This window comes from Poeciliopsis prolifica, unplaced genomic scaffold, assembly GCF_027474105.1.
Source record: "Poeciliopsis prolifica strain line A6 unplaced genomic scaffold, Auburn_PproV2 SCAFFOLD012, whole genome shotgun sequence".
Taxonomy (NCBI): Eukaryota; Metazoa; Chordata; class Actinopteri; order Cyprinodontiformes; family Poeciliidae; genus Poeciliopsis; species Poeciliopsis prolifica.
In genome coordinates this window covers 10,529,202-10,547,872 of record NW_026562387.1, presented here as the reverse complement: position 1 = coordinate 10,547,872, position 18,671 = coordinate 10,529,202, and the positions used below count along the sequence as shown (strand labels likewise).

The window sequence follows — 18,671 nt, the reverse complement described above, 5'->3', positions numbered from 1 at the left end:
TAACAACTACTCCCCACCACCAATTTAATTTTGACCCTTTTATTCTCAGCAAGAGCATTAAAAAATGTTCATTTCTACAATAGTAGCAATAGCTACTATTGTAGCTATTGCTAGTCCACTAGTCCAAGCTACTGACTTGGACTAGTGGCTTTAGCACAAAAGAGGTGTAGAAAGACTGCTTGTGTTATACTTTAAGTGGTGGTTTATTCACACTTTCAGAATCAGTAGGAAGTATATGAATGCTCCCCAATTAAAGGTCACCCCGAGACTGACGAGTAAGATTCAAGAAATGGTTTCCTCCAGACTTGTACTGTGCAGCTTTGCAGCAAGCTTGCTGGTTTCTTCTTGATCATCTGCAGCTGACTGGGTGGCCTCCTGTGCAACCTGCGAGGGCTTGTCCTTTTTAGGCTTCCGTTTCTGAAAGGAGTGCAGAGAAATATAAATCTAATCATGGTCATATGAACAGGAAATTGAGGACGACATGCATAATTTACCTTCAGCTTTCTTTTTGCAGGGTTGTGAACCACACCATGTCGCCATAAGCTTTCCTGTTGAGCAGAAAGTTTGGAGTATTATTTCGTCCAAAAGTAATCCATGTAATGTTTCTGAACAAGTCAGAAAGCTAAGGGTTTCTCCATGGCTTCATAAAGAGTAACATTTGCCCTAATACAGATGAATTTGCCAATATTCAAGACCTGTTAAAGCAAATGAAAGGCAAAAACTGATCACTCTTTGGTAGAGTGGCTCTAAAAAGAGCTTTAAGTTAAGATATGTTGCTTCATTGTCACTTACCTTCAAGGCAAAGCTCTTCCCACAGCCAGCAAATGCACAGGAGAAGGGTTTCTTCCCCTCATGGTCTCCCAGTACATGACTCTCCAGTTTAACACGACGGGTGAACTTCCTGTTACAGCCCTCTCTGGGGCACAGGAAGTACTTCTTCTCCGCAGAGTGTGCACGCAGCTCATGCACGCGCAAAAACCAGGTGTTGTTGAAGAGTTTATTGCACTTTTCACACACAATCTTCTCTGAGAAGAATTTTGTTTAATTGAAGTTCAGATTTTTTTAAAAAAGTGCATGAGTATAGCAGGGCATACAATACCTCTGTGTTGGGCTCTGTGCTTCAGATATTCAGTCCATGTTTTACTCAGCGTAGGACACAGGTCAAAACTGCAGGGGTAACCTGCAAAACAAGAGCCAGCAGTTTCAGAGAGTAATTCTGGGGGAAAAAAAAAGTCATCTAACCTTGATGAACTTTCTCGTGATGCTTCAGTTTCTCTCCACTGGGAAAGTCTTTCCCACATTTGTTGAATGTGCAGCTGCAAGTAGAGAAGCTTTTATGCAGAGAGAAAAAACATATAGGCAGTTCTTTGTATTTTGAATGTTTCCAATATCCACTTACTGAAAAGCCAATGGTTCTCCATGCTCACACTTGTGAGCTTTTAGTTGTTTCTTCTTGCTGAAATCCTTTTCACAGCCTCCATAGTCACACTACAGGGGTGGAAGGGGAAAGCAGGCATGTGCAGAACAGAAAATGTCATTTTCATCTTAACTAATAGGGAGAACAGCTGTACTTTATATCGGTCTTCCTGGTACTGGTGGACTCGAGCTATATGCTTCTTCAAGGTGGCATTTTTCCCAAAGGCCTCCAAACATCGATCTATGGGACACCTGCAAACCAGGCAGGTGACTAATAACTCCCAGAAGGTGACTTTTCTTATTTTCTTATGGGTCTTACTTATGTGGCTTTTCACCGCTATGCACTCGCTCATGCCTGGTGAGCTCATAGCGAGTGCAGAAACTCTTCTCACAGCTCTCACAGGAAAATGGTTTCTAAGACAAACCCACAAGCTTCAGTTGAGAACGCAGGAAGAAAAGGAGGCAGCACCATGCAGTCTTACCAATCCAGTGTGTTTGCACAGATGAGCCTCTAACTTCCACAACTTCCTAAATGTGGCATTGCAATCAGAAAAAGAGCAAACGAATGTGTTTTGACTTTGCAACCGTTCACCCATCTTTAATAACAGACGCCAGGTTTTGGGCTGTTTTCCCAAACAAAGGGTTTGTGAAAACTGGCAGGACACTCAACGACTCACAACCAGCGGCTCCACCTGGGCTTCATTTATCTGATTGGGACGTACCATTTCATTCAAAAAAAAAAAAAGGAGTGGTCCTGCCATTTTCAAGCTAAACAAAGAGGAGAATATATTTTAGAAGACCCTCTGATCAGATTTACTGATAGAAACATATAGTGAAATATCTTCCCTTTTTGTTTTCTCCTTCCACTCAATCTCTGGAGAAATGTCAGCCTGCTGAATGTGACCTGAACTCCTGATCCATGTGGAAAAAAGGCGTCTGATTGTCTGCATCAGTATGACACGTTCAGATTTTACTGCCCTAATCTTAATCTAATCTCTCTAATAACAGCATCTCCTTTGAAGGTGTGATTTATTGCTGTGGAAAAAAAGTTCCTAGCAAGATTCTATGTAGTGTAACCCATAAATGAAAATAAATGAATGAATTAATAATAATAACAAATAATAATAATAATAATAATAATAATAATAATGGCTAAACACGGTAAATTACTCTTCATTTACAAATGAAATAAATTTTGAATCTTTTTTATTTGGGTTTGTCTTTATTTATTTCTTTATTGTAAACAACCAAGAGTTTCTTTATATTTTAAATTTTGGTTCTGTCTTTTCCTGGGTTTATGAGATTTTTTTGAGCATGCACATTTTTACTATACTATGCAACATAATGTGCGTATGTCATTTCAATCCTTTGAAAAAAAAAAAAGAAAAAAAAAGTGGTGGACAATCCAGAGACGCTATCTACTTGTCCAAACATTCCAGATCGCCTTATGCGCCCATGCTCTGCCCTCATGTGAAACCTTTGACTGACTTTTGTGAATGAGGCCTATTGAGTGTGCGTTGGGCGTTAGCTCAGCGCCCTCCCACGCTCTCAGGTAAGCAAGCCTGGATCCAGTAAACCCTGTTATCAGCCTCCTCCTGCCCTCCTCATCCGGCGCCCCCACTACCACCTCCGCAGCCGTCAGGGAGCGGATCAATACAGCTGGCCCGATAGCCACATGTACCCCTGCGCCTACACCTGGCTTCCCCTGATAACCACACAGACTCTCACCCCACCTATCGCACACAGAGATACAGCATGCAGCAGCTCTGTTTGGCAAGCGGTGGGATTTTCCCGCATCCTTCAGCACATCAGAGACCTTACAAGCATCAGAGCCTTTAGAGCAAATAAATGCTCCATTTCAGGGAACAATTAGATCAGATTATGTTAACTTCTTTATTTTCTTCAGTGACACCTCTATGGTGTTTATTTTGAAGATGTCGCATTCTTATTCAGACCAGTCCAGGTAATTTGAAATGGTGTGAGCTCATATTGGGATATCATGCTATGCAGCAGCTCCACAAAACAAACCGTGTTCGTGTCCTGCTATCTACTGTTTGCCTGTGTGTGTGTGTGTTGTTAATGTGTAATGACCCGGGTCGATACAGCTGCTCTAGCTGCTGGCTGAGCTGACAGACTCAATCTGTGTGTGTCAAACGTGTGTGATTAAGGAGTTCATAGTGCTCCGCAGCTTTTATCCACAGGCCTGCTCTCTCTCAGCCCCACCTACCAACTGGCTTTGCTTTCTCTCTCTCCCCTCAGACTACGTGCTTTTTCGTCTTTCAATCAGTAACTTCCATGAGTCAGTGAGAAACTGAAACAGCACATGAAAAACAAGAAGAAAGTAGCCGAAAAAAGGGTTTTATGTTAGAGAGAGTGAGACGATTGCTTTAAAATGCGTTTTTATATTCGGTTTTTAAGTGGGAGAGTACGGGACAAGACTGTGCAGACAGCATTATCTAAATACTACGAGCTGGATCCGAACCGTGCCGATCAATACCAAGGGCTTTGGCTGCCAGCCTGCTCATTGATTGATTGCGTCTTGTTTTTCCATCTGCTTTTCCTGGTTTTATCTCTTTGGGTTGTTGGACACTTATTACTTTATACTGATAAGGCTGGTGTCCGAATCTACTGACCTCAGGCCAGCAGGGTTACAGGGGAGCAGGACGGAAAACCTCTGCACCTTCAATCAGAGGCACCTTAATTTGTCACATATTAGAAGATTCATCATCCTCTTGCAAATATAATGCCTTGTAAAGTGTTTATTAACCTCAAAGTATTTCACAGTCGATGTGACAACCACAAATGTCAGTGCAGGGTTTGGTTTTTTTTTGGTATTTCATGTGAAAGACAAGTTTTGCAAATAATTGCAGAGTAGGACCAGGACGCACTGTTTTCAGAATGTTTTTTGAGTAAAAGTCTGAAAAGTGTGGCATGCATTTGCATTTAGGCTCTTAAATAAAATCTATACCAGTCATTTCCAGAAGTTGTTTTTTTTTTTTTGCACTTTGAAAATAAACCTGTCACATAAAATTTGAAAATGTTTAAGGGGTGTCAATACTTTGGCAACTGTAACCTCTACTTCTTAATTTGAAAAAATCGAAAAACACCCAAATGATTGCAGAGGGTAAGGAAAAGGATGTTAGTTTTTGCCACAAGAATCCTTTGGTCCTCTCCTCCTCTCTAAGCTGCCTTATCTCAGCAAACTGGTCCTAATTTGTGTCAATATTGGGTAAAGTACTGAGCTGGGCTGAGATAACCTATTTGTCACATAACCAACCAGCCATTCAGCCTCCACTGATTAAACAGCACACATAAAGTGGCTCACATCAACAGAGACTTGGCTCTTTATTATACCGTTTCCGTTTATTAAACGGAGCAAGACACAAAAAAGAAATAACCCAAATATTTTTGCATTAAATAGGAAAACACGTCCCATTTAATTTGATTAAATTCAAACATGGATTAGATTAGATTATTCTACAGCCAACACTTTCTGAATAGTCAAGACAGAGAGTAATAATCGATCATATCAAAAATAGTAAAGCTAAAGCTGGACCTGTTGGGAGTCAGCGCAAAACAAGATGGTGCGCACTGCCCCCTGCTGGACAAACAAGAAAAGCCTAAGCGATGCAATAACATCTCATGATGTAACCTGTCCGGTTTGGAGCCTTAGTGTTAAATCTGAACCTGCAGGTTCCTGAACAGCTGCAATCATTACAAGCTACATATATTCTCAGGTTGAGAATGATTTCCATTTGCTCCGTCACATTTAGATGAACAGATAATGCAAGTTATTCTAAAACTATTTTTACTGCACTATGAAACTCTTGGTTGCACAGAAGCAATCCTTCTATTCATTTGCTGTTTTAATATTTTAAAAACCGTCAATATTGGAAGATGTTGTAGTTTGCTTGTCTAATTGCAACAAAAATTAACCTAAAATTAAAGACTGAAAAATTGCTTTTCAGGATTTATGGTTTTTGCTTTTATTGAGTTTCAGAGGATTATTTGGAGGAAATATACAAGTGTGTTTCTGAGACAGTTTGGAAGTGACTGCATCACATAATATTTCACAAGTAAAACACTTGAGAAAGTTGAGACAGTTAAAAAAAACAAAAGATTATAACTTCTACACATCTACCCTCTAAATAGCTTTTAACTTTCCTCTCTACCAGGGACATCCGACTCCAGACCTCAAGGACCGGTGTCCTCCATGTTTTAGGCGCTCCAACACAGCCAAGTTATAGCAGAGAATTCAAAATACATAATTCATCTAATTCAAGCGAGCATCTAACACATGCAGAACTCTCTTCGCCCAAGGACTGAAGCCAGCTACTGCAGTCCTGCTCTGACCAATGAGAAAACTGCAGTCTGGAGTGCTATAAGCAGACATCTAAAGGCATCAGCCCTGTCTGTTTCTCTCCTAGTTATGTGGTTGGTGCAAACAATATAAAATGCTTGTGACATAGGCCCGTCACTCTCAGTTCGCCGGTGAAATGAGGTGCGTTTGATTTCATTTTTTGGAAATCAAAGGAGGAGAATCATCACCGAGTGAGGGCCCATCACAGCTGCTGCACATTTAAAAAGGAGTGCGCAAAGACGACGACGTGTCAGAAGGGATGTGTACAAATATCTTTATTAATTTGAGCACTTTATGCCATGAACTCGTAGGGGATTGGCTCCAGCAGCTGGGGCTCGTTCTTCTTGGTGCTGACAAAGTGAGCCTCACGAGGAGGAGCAGGCTGAGGAGGAAAACAAAAATAAAGTCAATAACACTTAAAAGTGTGAAATCTCTGTAGAGAAAATGAAATGCAGTTGTTTGGCGCTTTGAATACATTTCTGCAACATATGATGTTCTCCACTTAAACCTCTCCGGATCAAATCATACCTGGCGCTTCAGTTCCACCCAGGTGCCTTTCTGCTTGGCCTCCATCTTCTTGCGCTCGTTCTCTTTGACGCGCTGCAGGAAGCTGTCCCTGCTCTTCGAGTGCTTTACGTGCTCAATGCGCACGTTAATCCTTTTGGCCAGAATCTTGCCCCTGAACAGAAAAGTTAACACAAACACAGGTATAAAAACATTGCCTCATTGAGTGGCTTCAGCTTCAGCTCGTCTGCAATGCCCTGCAAAGCTGCAGTCCTGTGATGTCTCCTCAAAACAACCCGAAGCCCAAACACCAGCTTTAGACCGGGGTGCCTGAGGATGAACTATTCTCCCCCACATGAATGACCACTGAGGACAGAGAGGCTCCAGGTGGCAAAGTGAAGATGGGGGTTTTAGAAAGTTAAAACAAACACACCAGAGGTTCAGGCAAACTTTCATCCCTCAGAGCAAAGAACACAGCTCCCATACTACAGAGTCTTAAGTAAAACAGAATAACCATTTTCTACTTACTTGACCTGCTTGTTGACAATAATGCCGACAGCATGTTGAGTCACGTTGTAGACTCGTCCTGTTTTGCCATGGTAGCACTTATGAGGCATACCTTTCTGAATGGTACCGGTGCCCTGGAAAAACACCCACATGACGATGAATCCACCATCACAACATGGAGTCCGGCAGCTAGTGCTCAAACATCACCTCGTTACTATACCAATAATATTCATCCTTTTTAAAATTCCACACTTTTAATACCAACAAACTGAAGGTTTTTGCTTTGTCCATCTTCAGTGTTTGATTATTCTTTGAAAACACCTACATTGTTGTCAGTTTTTGTCGATGTATGTTCCTTTAATTAAAGCAGCATTGTGGTGAAATTGTGTTGCAGATCGGCTCAATGCAAAAAGCCATTTCACTGCTTTACTGAGATGCTTAAATATGTTGTTAAAGAGCCGGGAGCATTGTGCACCTTTTAGTTCTCAAACCCTTTTGTGCTTTTTGAAAAAATTCACAAGTACTAAAATTCTCTGTATGACTACACTGAAGATTTTCCTAGCTGTCCAGGTTTTAAATATATATGTAATACAGAAGAAAAAAAAATATCCCACCTTGATGTCTACGATGTCTCCCTTCTTGTAGATGCGCATGTATGTGGACAGAGGGATTGGGCCTGCAGAGTAGGGAAAAAAGATCAGTATTAAAATATTGGAAAAAAACATTTAGAATAATGATTATGATCTTTTTTATGCGCATTTTCATCTATACAAGTCCCCAAAAATGCTGAACCATTTCAACTTGGCAGCATTTCATTACCTTATTTCAAGAATATAGAGGCTAATTATGCAGCTCAAGTTAGACAAATGTCTAAACAAAGAATTAAGATTATTCCAAGAAACAAAAACACAAATATGATACTTGTCCTCACAAACTTTCTGCATGGTTTTCAAACATTTTCCAAGGTAAAAATATTTTATTCTTTAAGCTTCTTTTTGAAGATACAAACATGAATCAGTCTTCAGTGTCCAGCTTCGACACACCTGAATGAAATGTTTGAGTTATTAGAGAATCAATGGGTGTTTAGGAGTTGATTCAGGAGCGTATCAAACATTGCAGGACAGTGGCCCTTTAGGGCGGGAGTTTAACAGAGCAGATGTGAACCCAGACATCAACTCACCATGTTTGCGGAAGGGCCTGCTAAACATGTACCTGGTCCCCCTCCTCTTGCCTCTGGTGTTCGTCATGATGCCTGATAACTGAGGAAAAATAAAGACTTTAATAATAACCCACGAAATAAACTGTATATAACCAGTAAGCATGTCACCAAAAGCCAATGTATATTAATGTAGCTTTCACCTAAATAGCAATATAGTTGTGTCCTCCCGCCAACGACTCTTTACAGCATCTAATTTAGTACTACATTATAAAATTATAATTTATTTTCTTTTTACAAATCGCCATTTTAACCTAAGTTGCGTATACTGCGCTGCAGTATAACAAAAAAACGGGAGAGTTTATAATCAATTCATCACCGTAGCTTATACCTCTAAATGTGTCTTATGACAACATTATTGCTACAACCCCATCAAATGTATATTTAATGTATTTCAGAGAACGCTGAGCCTTCTATCCAGTGTTTCTGAAACAGACAGGGCCGCATGGAGAGCCACGCTGCTCCTCATGATCACAATTAGCGAACAAAATTGCCCTGGGCAATTATTTTCCACCCAATAACACTTAAGTAGCGCGTAAATACACATCTCCGGCGACCGTACTGACATAACTATGCATAAATCAGAAAATAATATAGAGGAAAATAACTATTTAAACGGAGAACATCTTACCCCGGGTCTCTACAAGATGGCGGGTACGGCGGAAAGAGAGATTAAAGGCCCCCAAACTCCGCCTTGTGAGGTAGGATTTAGGTAGAAAGGGCGAGTGCCTGCACTAAAACAAAGATTATTTTAATAAGTAAACAAAGTGTTGTAACGTGTGTGTGTGTTTCTTTTAAATAAAATTCAAATGTACAGTAATTATAGGTGTGCATTTCACAGGAAATTGGGTGGAGCAATCATTTACTTGAGCAAGTCTTTGAAAATATTTTATAACCAATCTCAAAACACTGCACCGAACGTTACTGAAGACTAATGTCGCAGCGGGGAATCTGCAAGTTACATTACCACAATAAAAATATCAGGAGAAAGAGATTTCTCACTTGTTTTGGTTCTAACCTTTCTCTCTCTTGTGAAAAACCATGGTTTGGCTTTTTTTTATTTATACATGCATATACAAGTCAAAAACGTTTGCGTTGATGTTTAGAACTACTGTCCGAATGTGTGCCAACACTGAAACGCAACGAGAAGCCTGTGGTTGTAGTAATTAAACGAACACGGAAGCAGCAGGCAGTGAATGATCTTGTCTTCTTCAGGCTGTTTGTCCGCAGCAGTCGCGAGCTCAGCAGCGTCTCCTCACGAGGACATCCAGCCCAGTCCTGTCAGCGCGCGGCTGTATATTGGAAGATGGCGCTAGCCGAATGGAAATCCTAATGACAGTCTCAAAATTTGCCTCTTTTTGTACCATGGTGAGTGCACAGCGTCCACATGCTGACATTATTTAGATTATTTGCTGATTCAGAAACCACCAATATGCCGTCATCATCTATTTAAGCCCTGGGAATAGAAATGAAAGCAGTTAATGTTGGTTGTGCTAGGCAAGCAGTATTCGGTATGTAGCCACCCACCGCCTTCTCCTTCGCACTCTTTTTTTTTCGTAAAAGGCTAAATACGGACATTTTCGAGTGTTTGTGGTTTCTTTGCCGAAGCTTTGCGTCTTATTTAGGTCATGTCTGTCGAAACTTGATGTGCAGACGGTGATAGTGCACCTGCTGACGTTGGGATTCAAAGCTAACCAGCTAATATGTAGCTAAAATCAGTGTTTCTGCTTGTCAACAACTGGAGTAACTGGGTAATGGATGACCCAATGGAGACAAACACTTGACCTATATTATATTCAAGGGAAATAATGAACACGGAAACGAAGACATTGATCTGGCCTTTAACCATATGACATATATTTATAAGGTGGGCAATGACGACATTTGCGGCGTAGTTGTGTTCTCCGTCTCCAGTTGTATTTCCTCTCTTCCTTCGGCTTGACGTTGTGCTCCTTTCAGATCATTCAAACCTTTATCAGCTCCTTGGTATGGAAACTCACAAAAAAAAAAAACAACCAGACGGCTTTGCATTTCAATCCCCGTGGGAATAGAGGGAGAGCAGACATGTCTGCCTTTACTGTCAGGTGAAAATTATGTCAGGAGGAATTAGAAAGGATCGAGTCAAATTCATTGTCAGTGTAACGTGTTTTTATTTTTTAAGTCGCAGATGAACTTTAAACTGACTAAGAGTTGGTGAAATTTACATGTGTGTGTTGCACTTTTTACAGGGCGCCAATGCCTCTGCTCTGGAGAAAGAGATTGGATCTGAGCAGTTTCCTGTTAATGAGCACTACTTTGGCCTGGTCAATGTAAGTGAATAATAAAGTGGTTGTTGGATCATGTGTCTTTATTTAAAGCTGACTTAATTTCCTCCCATTAAAATTTATACCCAAAGTCCCTGGAGTCGACTCTCCTCGCAGCAGCACGTGCTTTTAGTTTAGAAGTTGTCACAAGAGAAAATGTCATTTTAAAAAGACAAGAAAAAGAGGATTGTATTTCTTTTTTGTTGTTGTTGTTGTTGTTAATCCACATTCTCTAAAGAAAATGCCCAAAATGTTTCTACCACTGTGGATAAAATACGTCTTCACTGGAGCAATTTTCTTTTACATTAAATTTTTTTAAATATTTCTTTATTCAAAATGTTCACTTATGAATACACATTTTAAATGAGTTAATCATTGATTACTCTTCTGACTTGCTTAATTAGTTAATATCAGAGAACTTTGATAGATACAGACAATGAATAAGATAAACATTGATATGCTGGAGATTCAGCAATTGTTGAGTAAAATACGAATTGTGGAACACATTTCTACCAACTTCAGAAATAAAATAGTCGTAAACGCTGCAAGCAAGTTTTCTTCCTCAATAAATTCAGAAAAGCTCTGCTTCAATTATGAAATCAATTATTGGTTGATTATCTCTTTCAGTGTGATGTTAAGCTGCACTCTGAAAGAAAAGCTGTCATTCAGGCAAATAGACTTATTATTTGAAATCTATTTTGTGTTTTCATGTTAATAATGTGAAATTGTGTCATTTCTACTAGAGGTTTTTCTGTGAGAATCCCATTGCAGCCCATACCTCGTCTGTTTGTTTAAGACAAAAACAATAAAAATGCAGAACCCTAACACGAGGAAGATGGATTCATGACGGTGTTTTATGCATTTATGTGACTCAGATGCTGTGACACCGTGGAATTGTGTGTTTTCTCAGACCATAAATGTCTACTGATAATTTCTTAGAAATCTTTTTGTGTAAATATTACTAGTTTGCCAAGAAACCTGGGAAATTTGTGTCAAAAGAGGAATTGTCGACTGCATTACTCCTTTCTGTTCAACAGGTAGTGTGTTTTATGGGCTTGTTTAGCAGTTTTGACAAGTAGGGACTCTTATTTTTACATCTTCCATGTCTCTATAAGTAAGTATGGAAAATAAAAACTGAAAGTGAGGGGCATTGTAGAGGCTCAATCTTACATTAACTCAATAAATATTGATTTAGATGAGATCCAATCTCAATCTGACCTTTATTTTTCTCAAATCTTGTCCAGTGTTAAACTGGACCAGATTTCTGAACAGATTTCAGATTAAAAATACTTTTTTGTGTGTGGAGGTGTTGCTGACTAATTGGGCTATAGTATCTGTATTTATCTAAACTAGTCTAGTCAGGGATTCAATAAAGATTTGAACTTCTGTTGGCTTTATCCGGATGCTGAAAAAAATTTTCGACACCGGAGAATTATAAGCCAGCTTCAGTACTCTGATGCTTTCTTGAAAACTCACTCTACTAAAAGCCTACGGTCCTGCTAATATTGCTGCGTACATGTTTGTTTTTTGTAATGTCGGATTCCTGTGGCTTTGCTGGTGGCTGAATTTAATTGCATATTGGAACTTGGTTTTTCCAAACTTCCAGAAGGGGAAAATCCAAACTTGAACAAGAGCTCTGTTTTTGTTCTTTGGTACTACTGTTGTTTCAAGGATGACAGCAGCTCATCATTTTCCTGAGTAAAGTAAGCTGTAAAACTGTTTATGATATTCTGCCATTGATAAAATCAAAGACGAGTAACTGAGCCGCTTTTAACACAAATTAGGCCAAAGTATCATTAGGATGTAATCATCAATCCTCGTTCTCTGACATTGATTTGCAGACTGAAGCGGATGTGATGTCTTAATGTGATATATATTTTTACATTAGACTGCTGTTGGTAAATTAATGCTGCAGTTTAGATGCAAACTTCCTACAGAGCAGTGAAGCAGCTTTGTGATCCAGTGTTCAGCTGGAAGATGACTGCTTGCAGTGCACACCTATGGGACTACTAGTTAGAATTAAGATGAGCATCATTAATCTGTCGCAAACTATGAGAAAACATTTTGTTTCAAGAAATATAGTACATCTTTAAAGCATTTTATTCTTTGTTTTGGTGGTTTACCTTGTCACTATATTCTCCACTGAAAAATGTCCAGATTGCATGCGCCGCTGCTGCAGCATGCTTCTCTGCTGTTTTTTGATGTTGACGGCGGGGAACCAGTTTTGCAAGAATAAAAAATAAAAAAACAGAACACGTTTGTGCCTCTTCAAGGTTTTTACACTCAAGTATGATGGGATCAGTTTGGAAAAAGTGTCTTTTTTATCGTTGTGGTATGATGTTTTGTGCTTAAAATGACAGGACAGAACAGGCAGCGATAGATGATTCAAACAAAGGACACACACATTCTTAAAAAGAAAAGCCTGTGATGTACATCATTTACTCTTTTATCTTGTAAGAGAAGCTTTAATGTAGAAATCTAGCCTGATTTTTAAAAATTATGATTATTGTGTGCTTACCGTACGTCTACCATCTGGCTCTGGAGCAGAGGCTGCTGGCACACACTCAATCTAAACTACATTTTTCAAATGGGTCAGCAATCAAAGTGAAGGGGTGGATATGTTATCTGGCTGTAATTGCAGCTCAGCTGTGGCTATAGTATTTAAAAAAAAATATTCATTTCTGTTTTGTGATTTTTAGTTTGGGAACACCTGCTACTGCAACTCGGTGCTGCAGGCTCTCTACTTCTGCCGGCCGTTTCGGGAGAAGATCCTGGCGTACCGCAGTCAGCCTCGGCGGAAGGAGAACCTGCTGACCTGCCTGGCCGACTTGTTCCACAGTATCGCCAACCAAAAGAGAAAAGTGGGGGTCATACCACCCAAGAAGTTCATCACGCGGCTACGCAAGGAGAATGGTGAGTGGGGAAGGAAGTGAAAGTAAAACAACCTGTTTTAGATGAAGATCCAGAGCATCTTACAGTTGCGGCTGAACTGCTGAAGTGTCGGTTCTGTTCTCTCTTCAGAGCTGTTTGACAACTACATGCAGCAGGATGCCCACGAGTTCCTGAACTACCTGCTCAACACCATCGCAGATCTGCTGCAGGAGGAGAGGAAGCAGGAGAAATCTAATGGTCGCCTAGCCAACGGCACATTGGACTCCCAGAACAACAACAGCAACGCCACGCCTGCTCCCACCTGGGTCCACGAGATCTTCCAAGGCACTCTGACCAATGAGACGCGTTGTCTCACGTGTGAAACGGTGAGATCCCGTCGTACATTTTCACTGACATTAACATTCTTTCTTGGGGAACTGAAAAGTTGTAATCCTGTTTAAAAAAAAAAAATCTTACATTTTAACATGTATTTTTTCCTCCCCAGATAAGCAGCAAAGATGAAGACTTTCTGGACCTTTCTGTGGACGTTGAACAGAATACCTCCATCACACACTGCCTGAGGTAAAACATCGCTGTATGGTTGTGTGTCAACAGTGTAAATTAATGTGGTCATTTTTAGAAGTCTGTGTTTGTCATATCCTGCAGCACAGGAACTTGTGGTAAAACGGCATGTATGCTGAACCAACCCCGATTTCTTAGATTTTTTTTACGGTTTAAAAAATAAAATGTAATATGTAATAAACAGTAATACTGCAGGAATCTTTTTCCTGTCAGTGTGACAAGAAGGTTTGAGTTTGGCAGCCATAGGCCTCGCTCTTCCTTTCGTTTATGATGCAGGGGTGCGTGACCGCTGGTTCTGCTCACTTCTGTGTTTATACGTCTTGCTTGCAGCGTAGTGGAGTCAAGCTGGCAGTTCCCTCCAACGCAAGAAGAAAAAAAAATCAATAATTTATTTTTATGAATCAGCTGAATGCATTGCTGTAAGCAAGATAAGACCGCAGTGAGGCGTGCTGTTTCTGTCTAGAGGCAGAAACTTCGGTGAGGCGCTGAACGGTTAAGGTTTATAGCAGCCATTTTCAAAGTCCAGAGTGCAGTCCGAATCCAGACCAAAGGAAAACGCAGGCCAAGTCACAGAATTAAGAATATGGAATATTTTCGAATCTGTGCATTAAATATGAAAGATCGATCAAAATTAAACTGTCCTGTCAGTGGTCCCTTACACTAATGTTCATTAAATCTTTTCTGATGCTACCTCACAACTGTAAGCCTGTTAAGAAAATGATGGTAAATTGACAGGAACATGTTTGGAGGCTAAAGACTTTAGCAACCCAGCAACACATTTTAACAATAGTTTTTGTATCACTTGTCCATGAAACATATAAATGTTCTTCAAGTTTTTCTTCTAATGTCAGCAGTGCTGCAATTGGCCATAGGTTTATTAATGATTTTATTTGAGCTGCACCTCTAAAAGAAAAGAAATAGATGGGGTTTTTTCCCCATTAACTTGAAGTCCACTTCAAGGTTGTTCTTTTACCCAGCCGGAGTCCAAGTTGGCCAAGTCAGTAGTTCCCTGCACAATGGTTAAGCTGCTCCTTTGCAACTTTTTCATATTTTTCACAGCAGACATGTTGCTATAAGCTTCCTAAAACCCTTTTTTAGACTTCTGTACTATCAAAAAGGTTAAAGTTATATTGATTTAAGATCTGCTATCTAACAAGCTAAAACGCTTTGTTTGGGAACACGCAAACGGCACCAGGAAGATGTGGGATTATTTTTGTAAGTGTGGACACTGGATTAACTGTTTTTCTTTTGTTTCCTCTCAGAGGGTTCAGTAACACGGAGACTCTGTGCAGTGAGTACAAATACTACTGTGAGGAATGTAGAAGCAAGCAGGAGGCGCACAAGAGGTCAGTGGAGCAGATTGTTTTGGGTCCAATGTCCTGCAAAAATATTTATGCCCCTCAAGTTTTTCACATTTTGTCCCATTGAATCCACAAACTTTAATGACTATTACTGGGATTTTATGGGAGAGATCAACACAAAGTAGCGTGAGATAATTGGAAGAAAATACCACATCGAGGAAGTATGCTCTCCTTCCAGTGTGACTGAATTTGAGCTATTTTGCAAAGAGTAGGCCAGATTTTCAACCTTTAGATGTGCACATCTGGTTGAGCTGCACCTCTAAAGAAAAATCTCTAGACTTTTTGGGGGCTTTTTTTTTTTTTTTTTGTCAAAACAAATCTTGGAGCCTGTTCCTTCAACCTCAAAATTATTCAGTGCTTCATGTTGAAATCCCAGTTAAATACATTGAAGTTTCTGGTGAATAATTGTGAAAGTCACTGTAAATTGCTAATCGTCTCGGTTCATTTCATTCGTCTCCGGCCCTTCAGGATGCGTGTGAAGAAGCTGCCGATGATTCTGGCTCTGCACCTCAAGCGCTTTAAGTACATGGAGCAGCTCCAGCGATACACCAAGCTGTCCTATCGCGTTGTCTTCCCTCTGGAGCTCCGTCTCTTCAACACCTCTGGAGACGCCACCAATCCCGAGAGGTTATACGACCTGGTTGCTGTGGTAGTGCATTGTGGGAGGTGAGCATGTGAATGAGCAACCAGTGTTAAAACATCTCTCCTTTTGACGCGGACAGTGGGAGTTTGTACGTCTGTGTTTATTTAAGGTGTTCCCTGCTTGTTTCTCAGTAAGTGTGTGCTGAAACAGACTTGAGCTCTGCACGAAACAAACAATAACGGAGGGAAAGGTTGAACTTTAGAGTGGGATAAGAGTCCTGCATGTGTAAAATGTCATCTCTAGTTTGAGCTAGCTCCAGTCTAAACCCCTTAGTGATTTAAGAGCCATCCGTATCAGTCAAGTGGCTCAATAGAGTGAGCTTCAGGCTGTAGACTTGACATTCATCTGCATGTAAAATGGAATAGGATCCATTATTTACAAAGCATATTTCCCAGTGACAAAAAGATGCAGGAAAAAAAAACAAAAGGTCCAAGAATAGAGCTGTAGCCGACATGTTGGGTCAGAACTCGAGGAGGTAGGGACGACAATCCTCACAAAAAAAACCGTCATGGAATTGAACTTGTGATTCCCACACATTGCGCCATCTGTCTGTCTGCCTCAAAGGCAGCAGTAAGCTCTAACAGCTCTAACAGTGGAAACGCTACACATTTTCCACATTCAGTTGCTATCAAAAAGTTGACACTCAAGGAGCTACAGGGATTTCTGGCAACTTCTGGATTTATTCTCTACATGCGGCAGCATTTTCTTATTTTCTCTGCAACTCTTCACTGAGATGAATGGTTGTAAAACAGGTGTTAAAACTTGGTTAAAACCCCCATAAATTGTTTTGGATAATGTCTTGTAGTTTGCAGTTACCCTTTTGGCCACAAATGAGGCACCAAAAGTGAAGCAAGATGGTGGCGGCATCATCTTAGAAGGTCATTTGGATTAACAATGCACTTGGGGTTTGTATGTAAATCTGAGTTTTGACCCCTAAACCTTCAATTATCTGCCAGAAAGTTGTTTCGTTCAAACTTATTTCTAACAGAGGATCTGCATATTTGCCTGTTCAGGCCTACAGACTTCTACACAGATAAAAAATTTTTTTGTTTTGTTTTGTTTTTTCAGTGGACCAAACAGGGGTCACTACATCGCCATTGTAAAAAGTCATGACTTTTGGTTGCTGTTTGATGACGACATTGTAGAGGTAAGCAGGTTGTTTTGTGTTCAGCACCCGTAGGATTCGTGTCTGTTTGTTCTGGAACTGAGCCGTCCGTCTCGCTTCTGCTCTTGTAGAAAATCGACGCCCAGGCCATCGAAGAGTTCTACGGTCTCACCTCTGAAATCTCCAAGAACTCGGAGTCGGGCTACATCCTCTTTTACCAGTCCAGAGACTAAACCAGATGTGGACCGCAGCGCTTTGCCACATCATCCCAGAGAGACGCTCTCTTCTAACTGTGTGGGGGGGGAAGCAGCAGATTGTAAACTCGCACGGCGTCATACCTGCTTCTACCTGAGGCTTCAAAGCACCGCAGCTCAGCCGTGGCAGTCCCCCCCTACTTACCAGCTGACCCCCCTCCCACTCCTCCCATGCCCTTCCTGCTCCCTTTCATCCACTGCTGCTGCTCCGAGGACAGAGAGAGGCGGCAACAAAACTGTCATGATTGTTTTCAGAAGAAGGGACTGAGGGTTGTACAGATTTTGACTGGCTGTATGAGTGCTGTTCTAGTTTTTGCCTTGGGTGTGGGGTGAATGGGTATTTAATTCATATGACGTAATATCGGCCTGGAGTCTTCACCTCCCACAATGTTAACCTAAACTGTGACGGAAGTTGTTTTTTGGGTTTTTTTTGGTCATGGACGTGACGGAGGACGGACAGGAGGTGGGCTCCCCGCTTCCAGGGAGCACTGGGCTGTGTATTTCTAGTGTACAGAATGGTATTTGTATAAATATTTCATTAAGATATTATCATTGGAAAATGTTAGACTCGGAGAAGATGTATTAACACTATGGTGCACTTTTGATACTGTTTTGTAGGTGTTGGCAAGCTTAATGTGAGGGTGGGGGGTTGCTTGAAAAGGCCTGTTGTGAAGCGATCATTTTCTGTTTTAAAGAAAAAGAAATAAAGCCAATAAGATTGAGGGACAGTCTGCTCCACTTTCTGCGTCCCACAGGTGCCACTGATGACTCATGGGGAGTCTTGACGTTGCCATCTAGTGGTGTGTTTAAGTACTGCTTCTTTTTTTTTTTTAATTAGTTATTTTTAATCCATTCAGAGCCAGTAAACAGCACAGCCAAACATCACGTACAGATGCATCTCAATAAATTTGAATGTCATTGCATATGCTTATGTTTTAAAATGATTTTGATTCTGACCCATAACTCCACCCCTCTGAAAATGTATTATATAAGATGAATCAAGATTACTCTATAAATAAATGTATTTCTGACTGTACAATAACATGGAATGCTTTTCCATAATAAACTGTGACAAACGTAAGGTCTTCGGACCACCATAACTCTTTATGTGGCCCTCTAAACTAGGAAGGAATTCAAGAAAACATTTGTGTTCCTACATATTTTATAAATTCAGTGCTGTATTTGTATGCTGCTAAATTACCTTAATCTGAAAAGAAGTGCAGTATTTAACTTTAAGAAGTGCTCTTCTTAAAGTTCTGAAGTGTTGCTCACTGGTCCAAAGTCCTCTTTCGTGATGAAATGAAATTTTGGATATCATTTGGAAATTCAAATTGCGTGAAGTCTTGCACAGCCAAGCATCTTTTAGTGCATTTCATCAGGCATGCCTTTGTTTCTTTCAGCTCTTTAGTCTCCCCCGACATGAATCCCAAAGTAAAGCTGCAGGTTAAGTGGAAAATTTGAACGTTTGACTCTGATCCTCTCCACGTCACACCGCACTGATGCAGTAACGTGTAAAAAGCGGCCTGGACCCGTTTTAAGTGCACACGTC

The 18,671-nt window shown here is 40.5% G+C and overlaps 3 protein-coding genes across 3 annotated transcripts; 1 reads left to right on the top strand and 2 right to left on the bottom strand.

The window, feature by feature from the left end:
• Positions 1-184: 184 nt before the first annotated feature.
• Positions 185-2,012, bottom strand: gtf3ab (general transcription factor IIIA, b). The gene is made up of 9 exons (XM_055037739.1): positions 1,899-2,012; positions 1,736-1,830; positions 1,572-1,668; positions 1,400-1,488; positions 1,243-1,316; positions 1,100-1,180; positions 793-1,025; positions 495-548; positions 185-417 (listed from the first exon to the last, which is right to left on the bottom strand). The coding sequence occupies exons 1-9, from the start codon at positions 2,010-2,012 to the stop codon at positions 283-285; spliced, it is 972 nt and encodes a 323-aa protein (XP_054893714.1). The 3' UTR covers positions 185-282.
• A 4,024-nt stretch (positions 2,013-6,036) lies between these two features.
• Positions 6,037-8,737, bottom strand: rpl21 (ribosomal protein L21). Its single transcript, XM_055037724.1, has 6 exons — positions 8,635-8,737; positions 7,968-8,046; positions 7,402-7,463; positions 6,809-6,921; positions 6,305-6,455; positions 6,037-6,158 (listed from the first exon to the last, which is right to left on the bottom strand). The coding sequence occupies exons 2-6, from the start codon at positions 8,032-8,034 to the stop codon at positions 6,069-6,071; spliced, it is 483 nt and encodes a 160-aa protein (XP_054893699.1). The 5' UTR covers positions 8,035-8,046; positions 8,635-8,737; the 3' UTR covers positions 6,037-6,068.
• A 344-nt stretch (positions 8,738-9,081) lies between these two features.
• Positions 9,082-17,845, top strand: usp12a (ubiquitin specific peptidase 12a). Its single transcript, XM_055037723.1, has 9 exons — positions 9,082-9,371; positions 10,232-10,312; positions 13,006-13,219; positions 13,328-13,563; positions 13,683-13,759; positions 15,022-15,105; positions 15,589-15,786; positions 16,832-16,910; positions 17,000-17,845. Exons 1-9 carry the CDS (start codon positions 9,324-9,326, stop codon positions 17,099-17,101), a joined length of 1,119 nt encoding a protein of 372 aa, XP_054893698.1. The 5' UTR covers positions 9,082-9,323; the 3' UTR covers positions 17,102-17,845.
• Positions 17,846-18,671: the final 826 nt, after the last annotated feature.

Bases quoted from the DNA above. Each gene is read 5' to 3' on its own strand.
- gtf3ab (XM_055037739.1), bottom strand. From the start codon at position 2,012: ATGGGTGAACGGTTGCAAAGTCAAAACACATTCGTTTGCTCTTTTTCT. The intron at 1,026-1,099 runs GTATTGTATGCC...AATTCTTCTCAG, and splicing joins GCACAGAGCCCAACACAGAG to AGAAGATTGTGTGTGAAAAG. The intron at 549-792 runs GTAAGTGACAAT...TCTGCTCAACAG, and splicing joins GGAAGAGCTTTGCCTTGAAG to GAAAGCTTATGGCGACATGG.
- rpl21 (XM_055037724.1), bottom strand. From the start codon at position 8,034: ATGACGAACACCAGAGGCAAGAGGAGGGGGACCAGGTACATGTTTAGC. The intron at 6,922-7,401 runs GTGGGATATTTT...GTGTTTTTCCAG, and splicing joins GAGACATCGTAGACATCAAG to GGCACCGGTACCATTCAGAA. The intron at 6,456-6,808 runs GTAAGTAGAAAA...TTTTCTGTTCAG, and splicing joins ATTGTCAACAAGCAGGTCAA to GGGCAAGATTCTGGCCAAAA.
- usp12a (XM_055037723.1), top strand. From the start codon at position 9,324: ATGGAAATCCTAATGACAGTCTCAAAATTTGCCTCTTTTTGTACCATG. The intron at 13,760-15,021 runs GTAAAACATCGC...GTTTCCTCTCAG, and splicing joins TCCATCACACACTGCCTGAG to AGGGTTCAGTAACACGGAGA. The intron at 15,787-16,831 runs GTGAGCATGTGA...TTGTTTTTTCAG, and splicing joins GTGGTAGTGCATTGTGGGAG to TGGACCAAACAGGGGTCACT.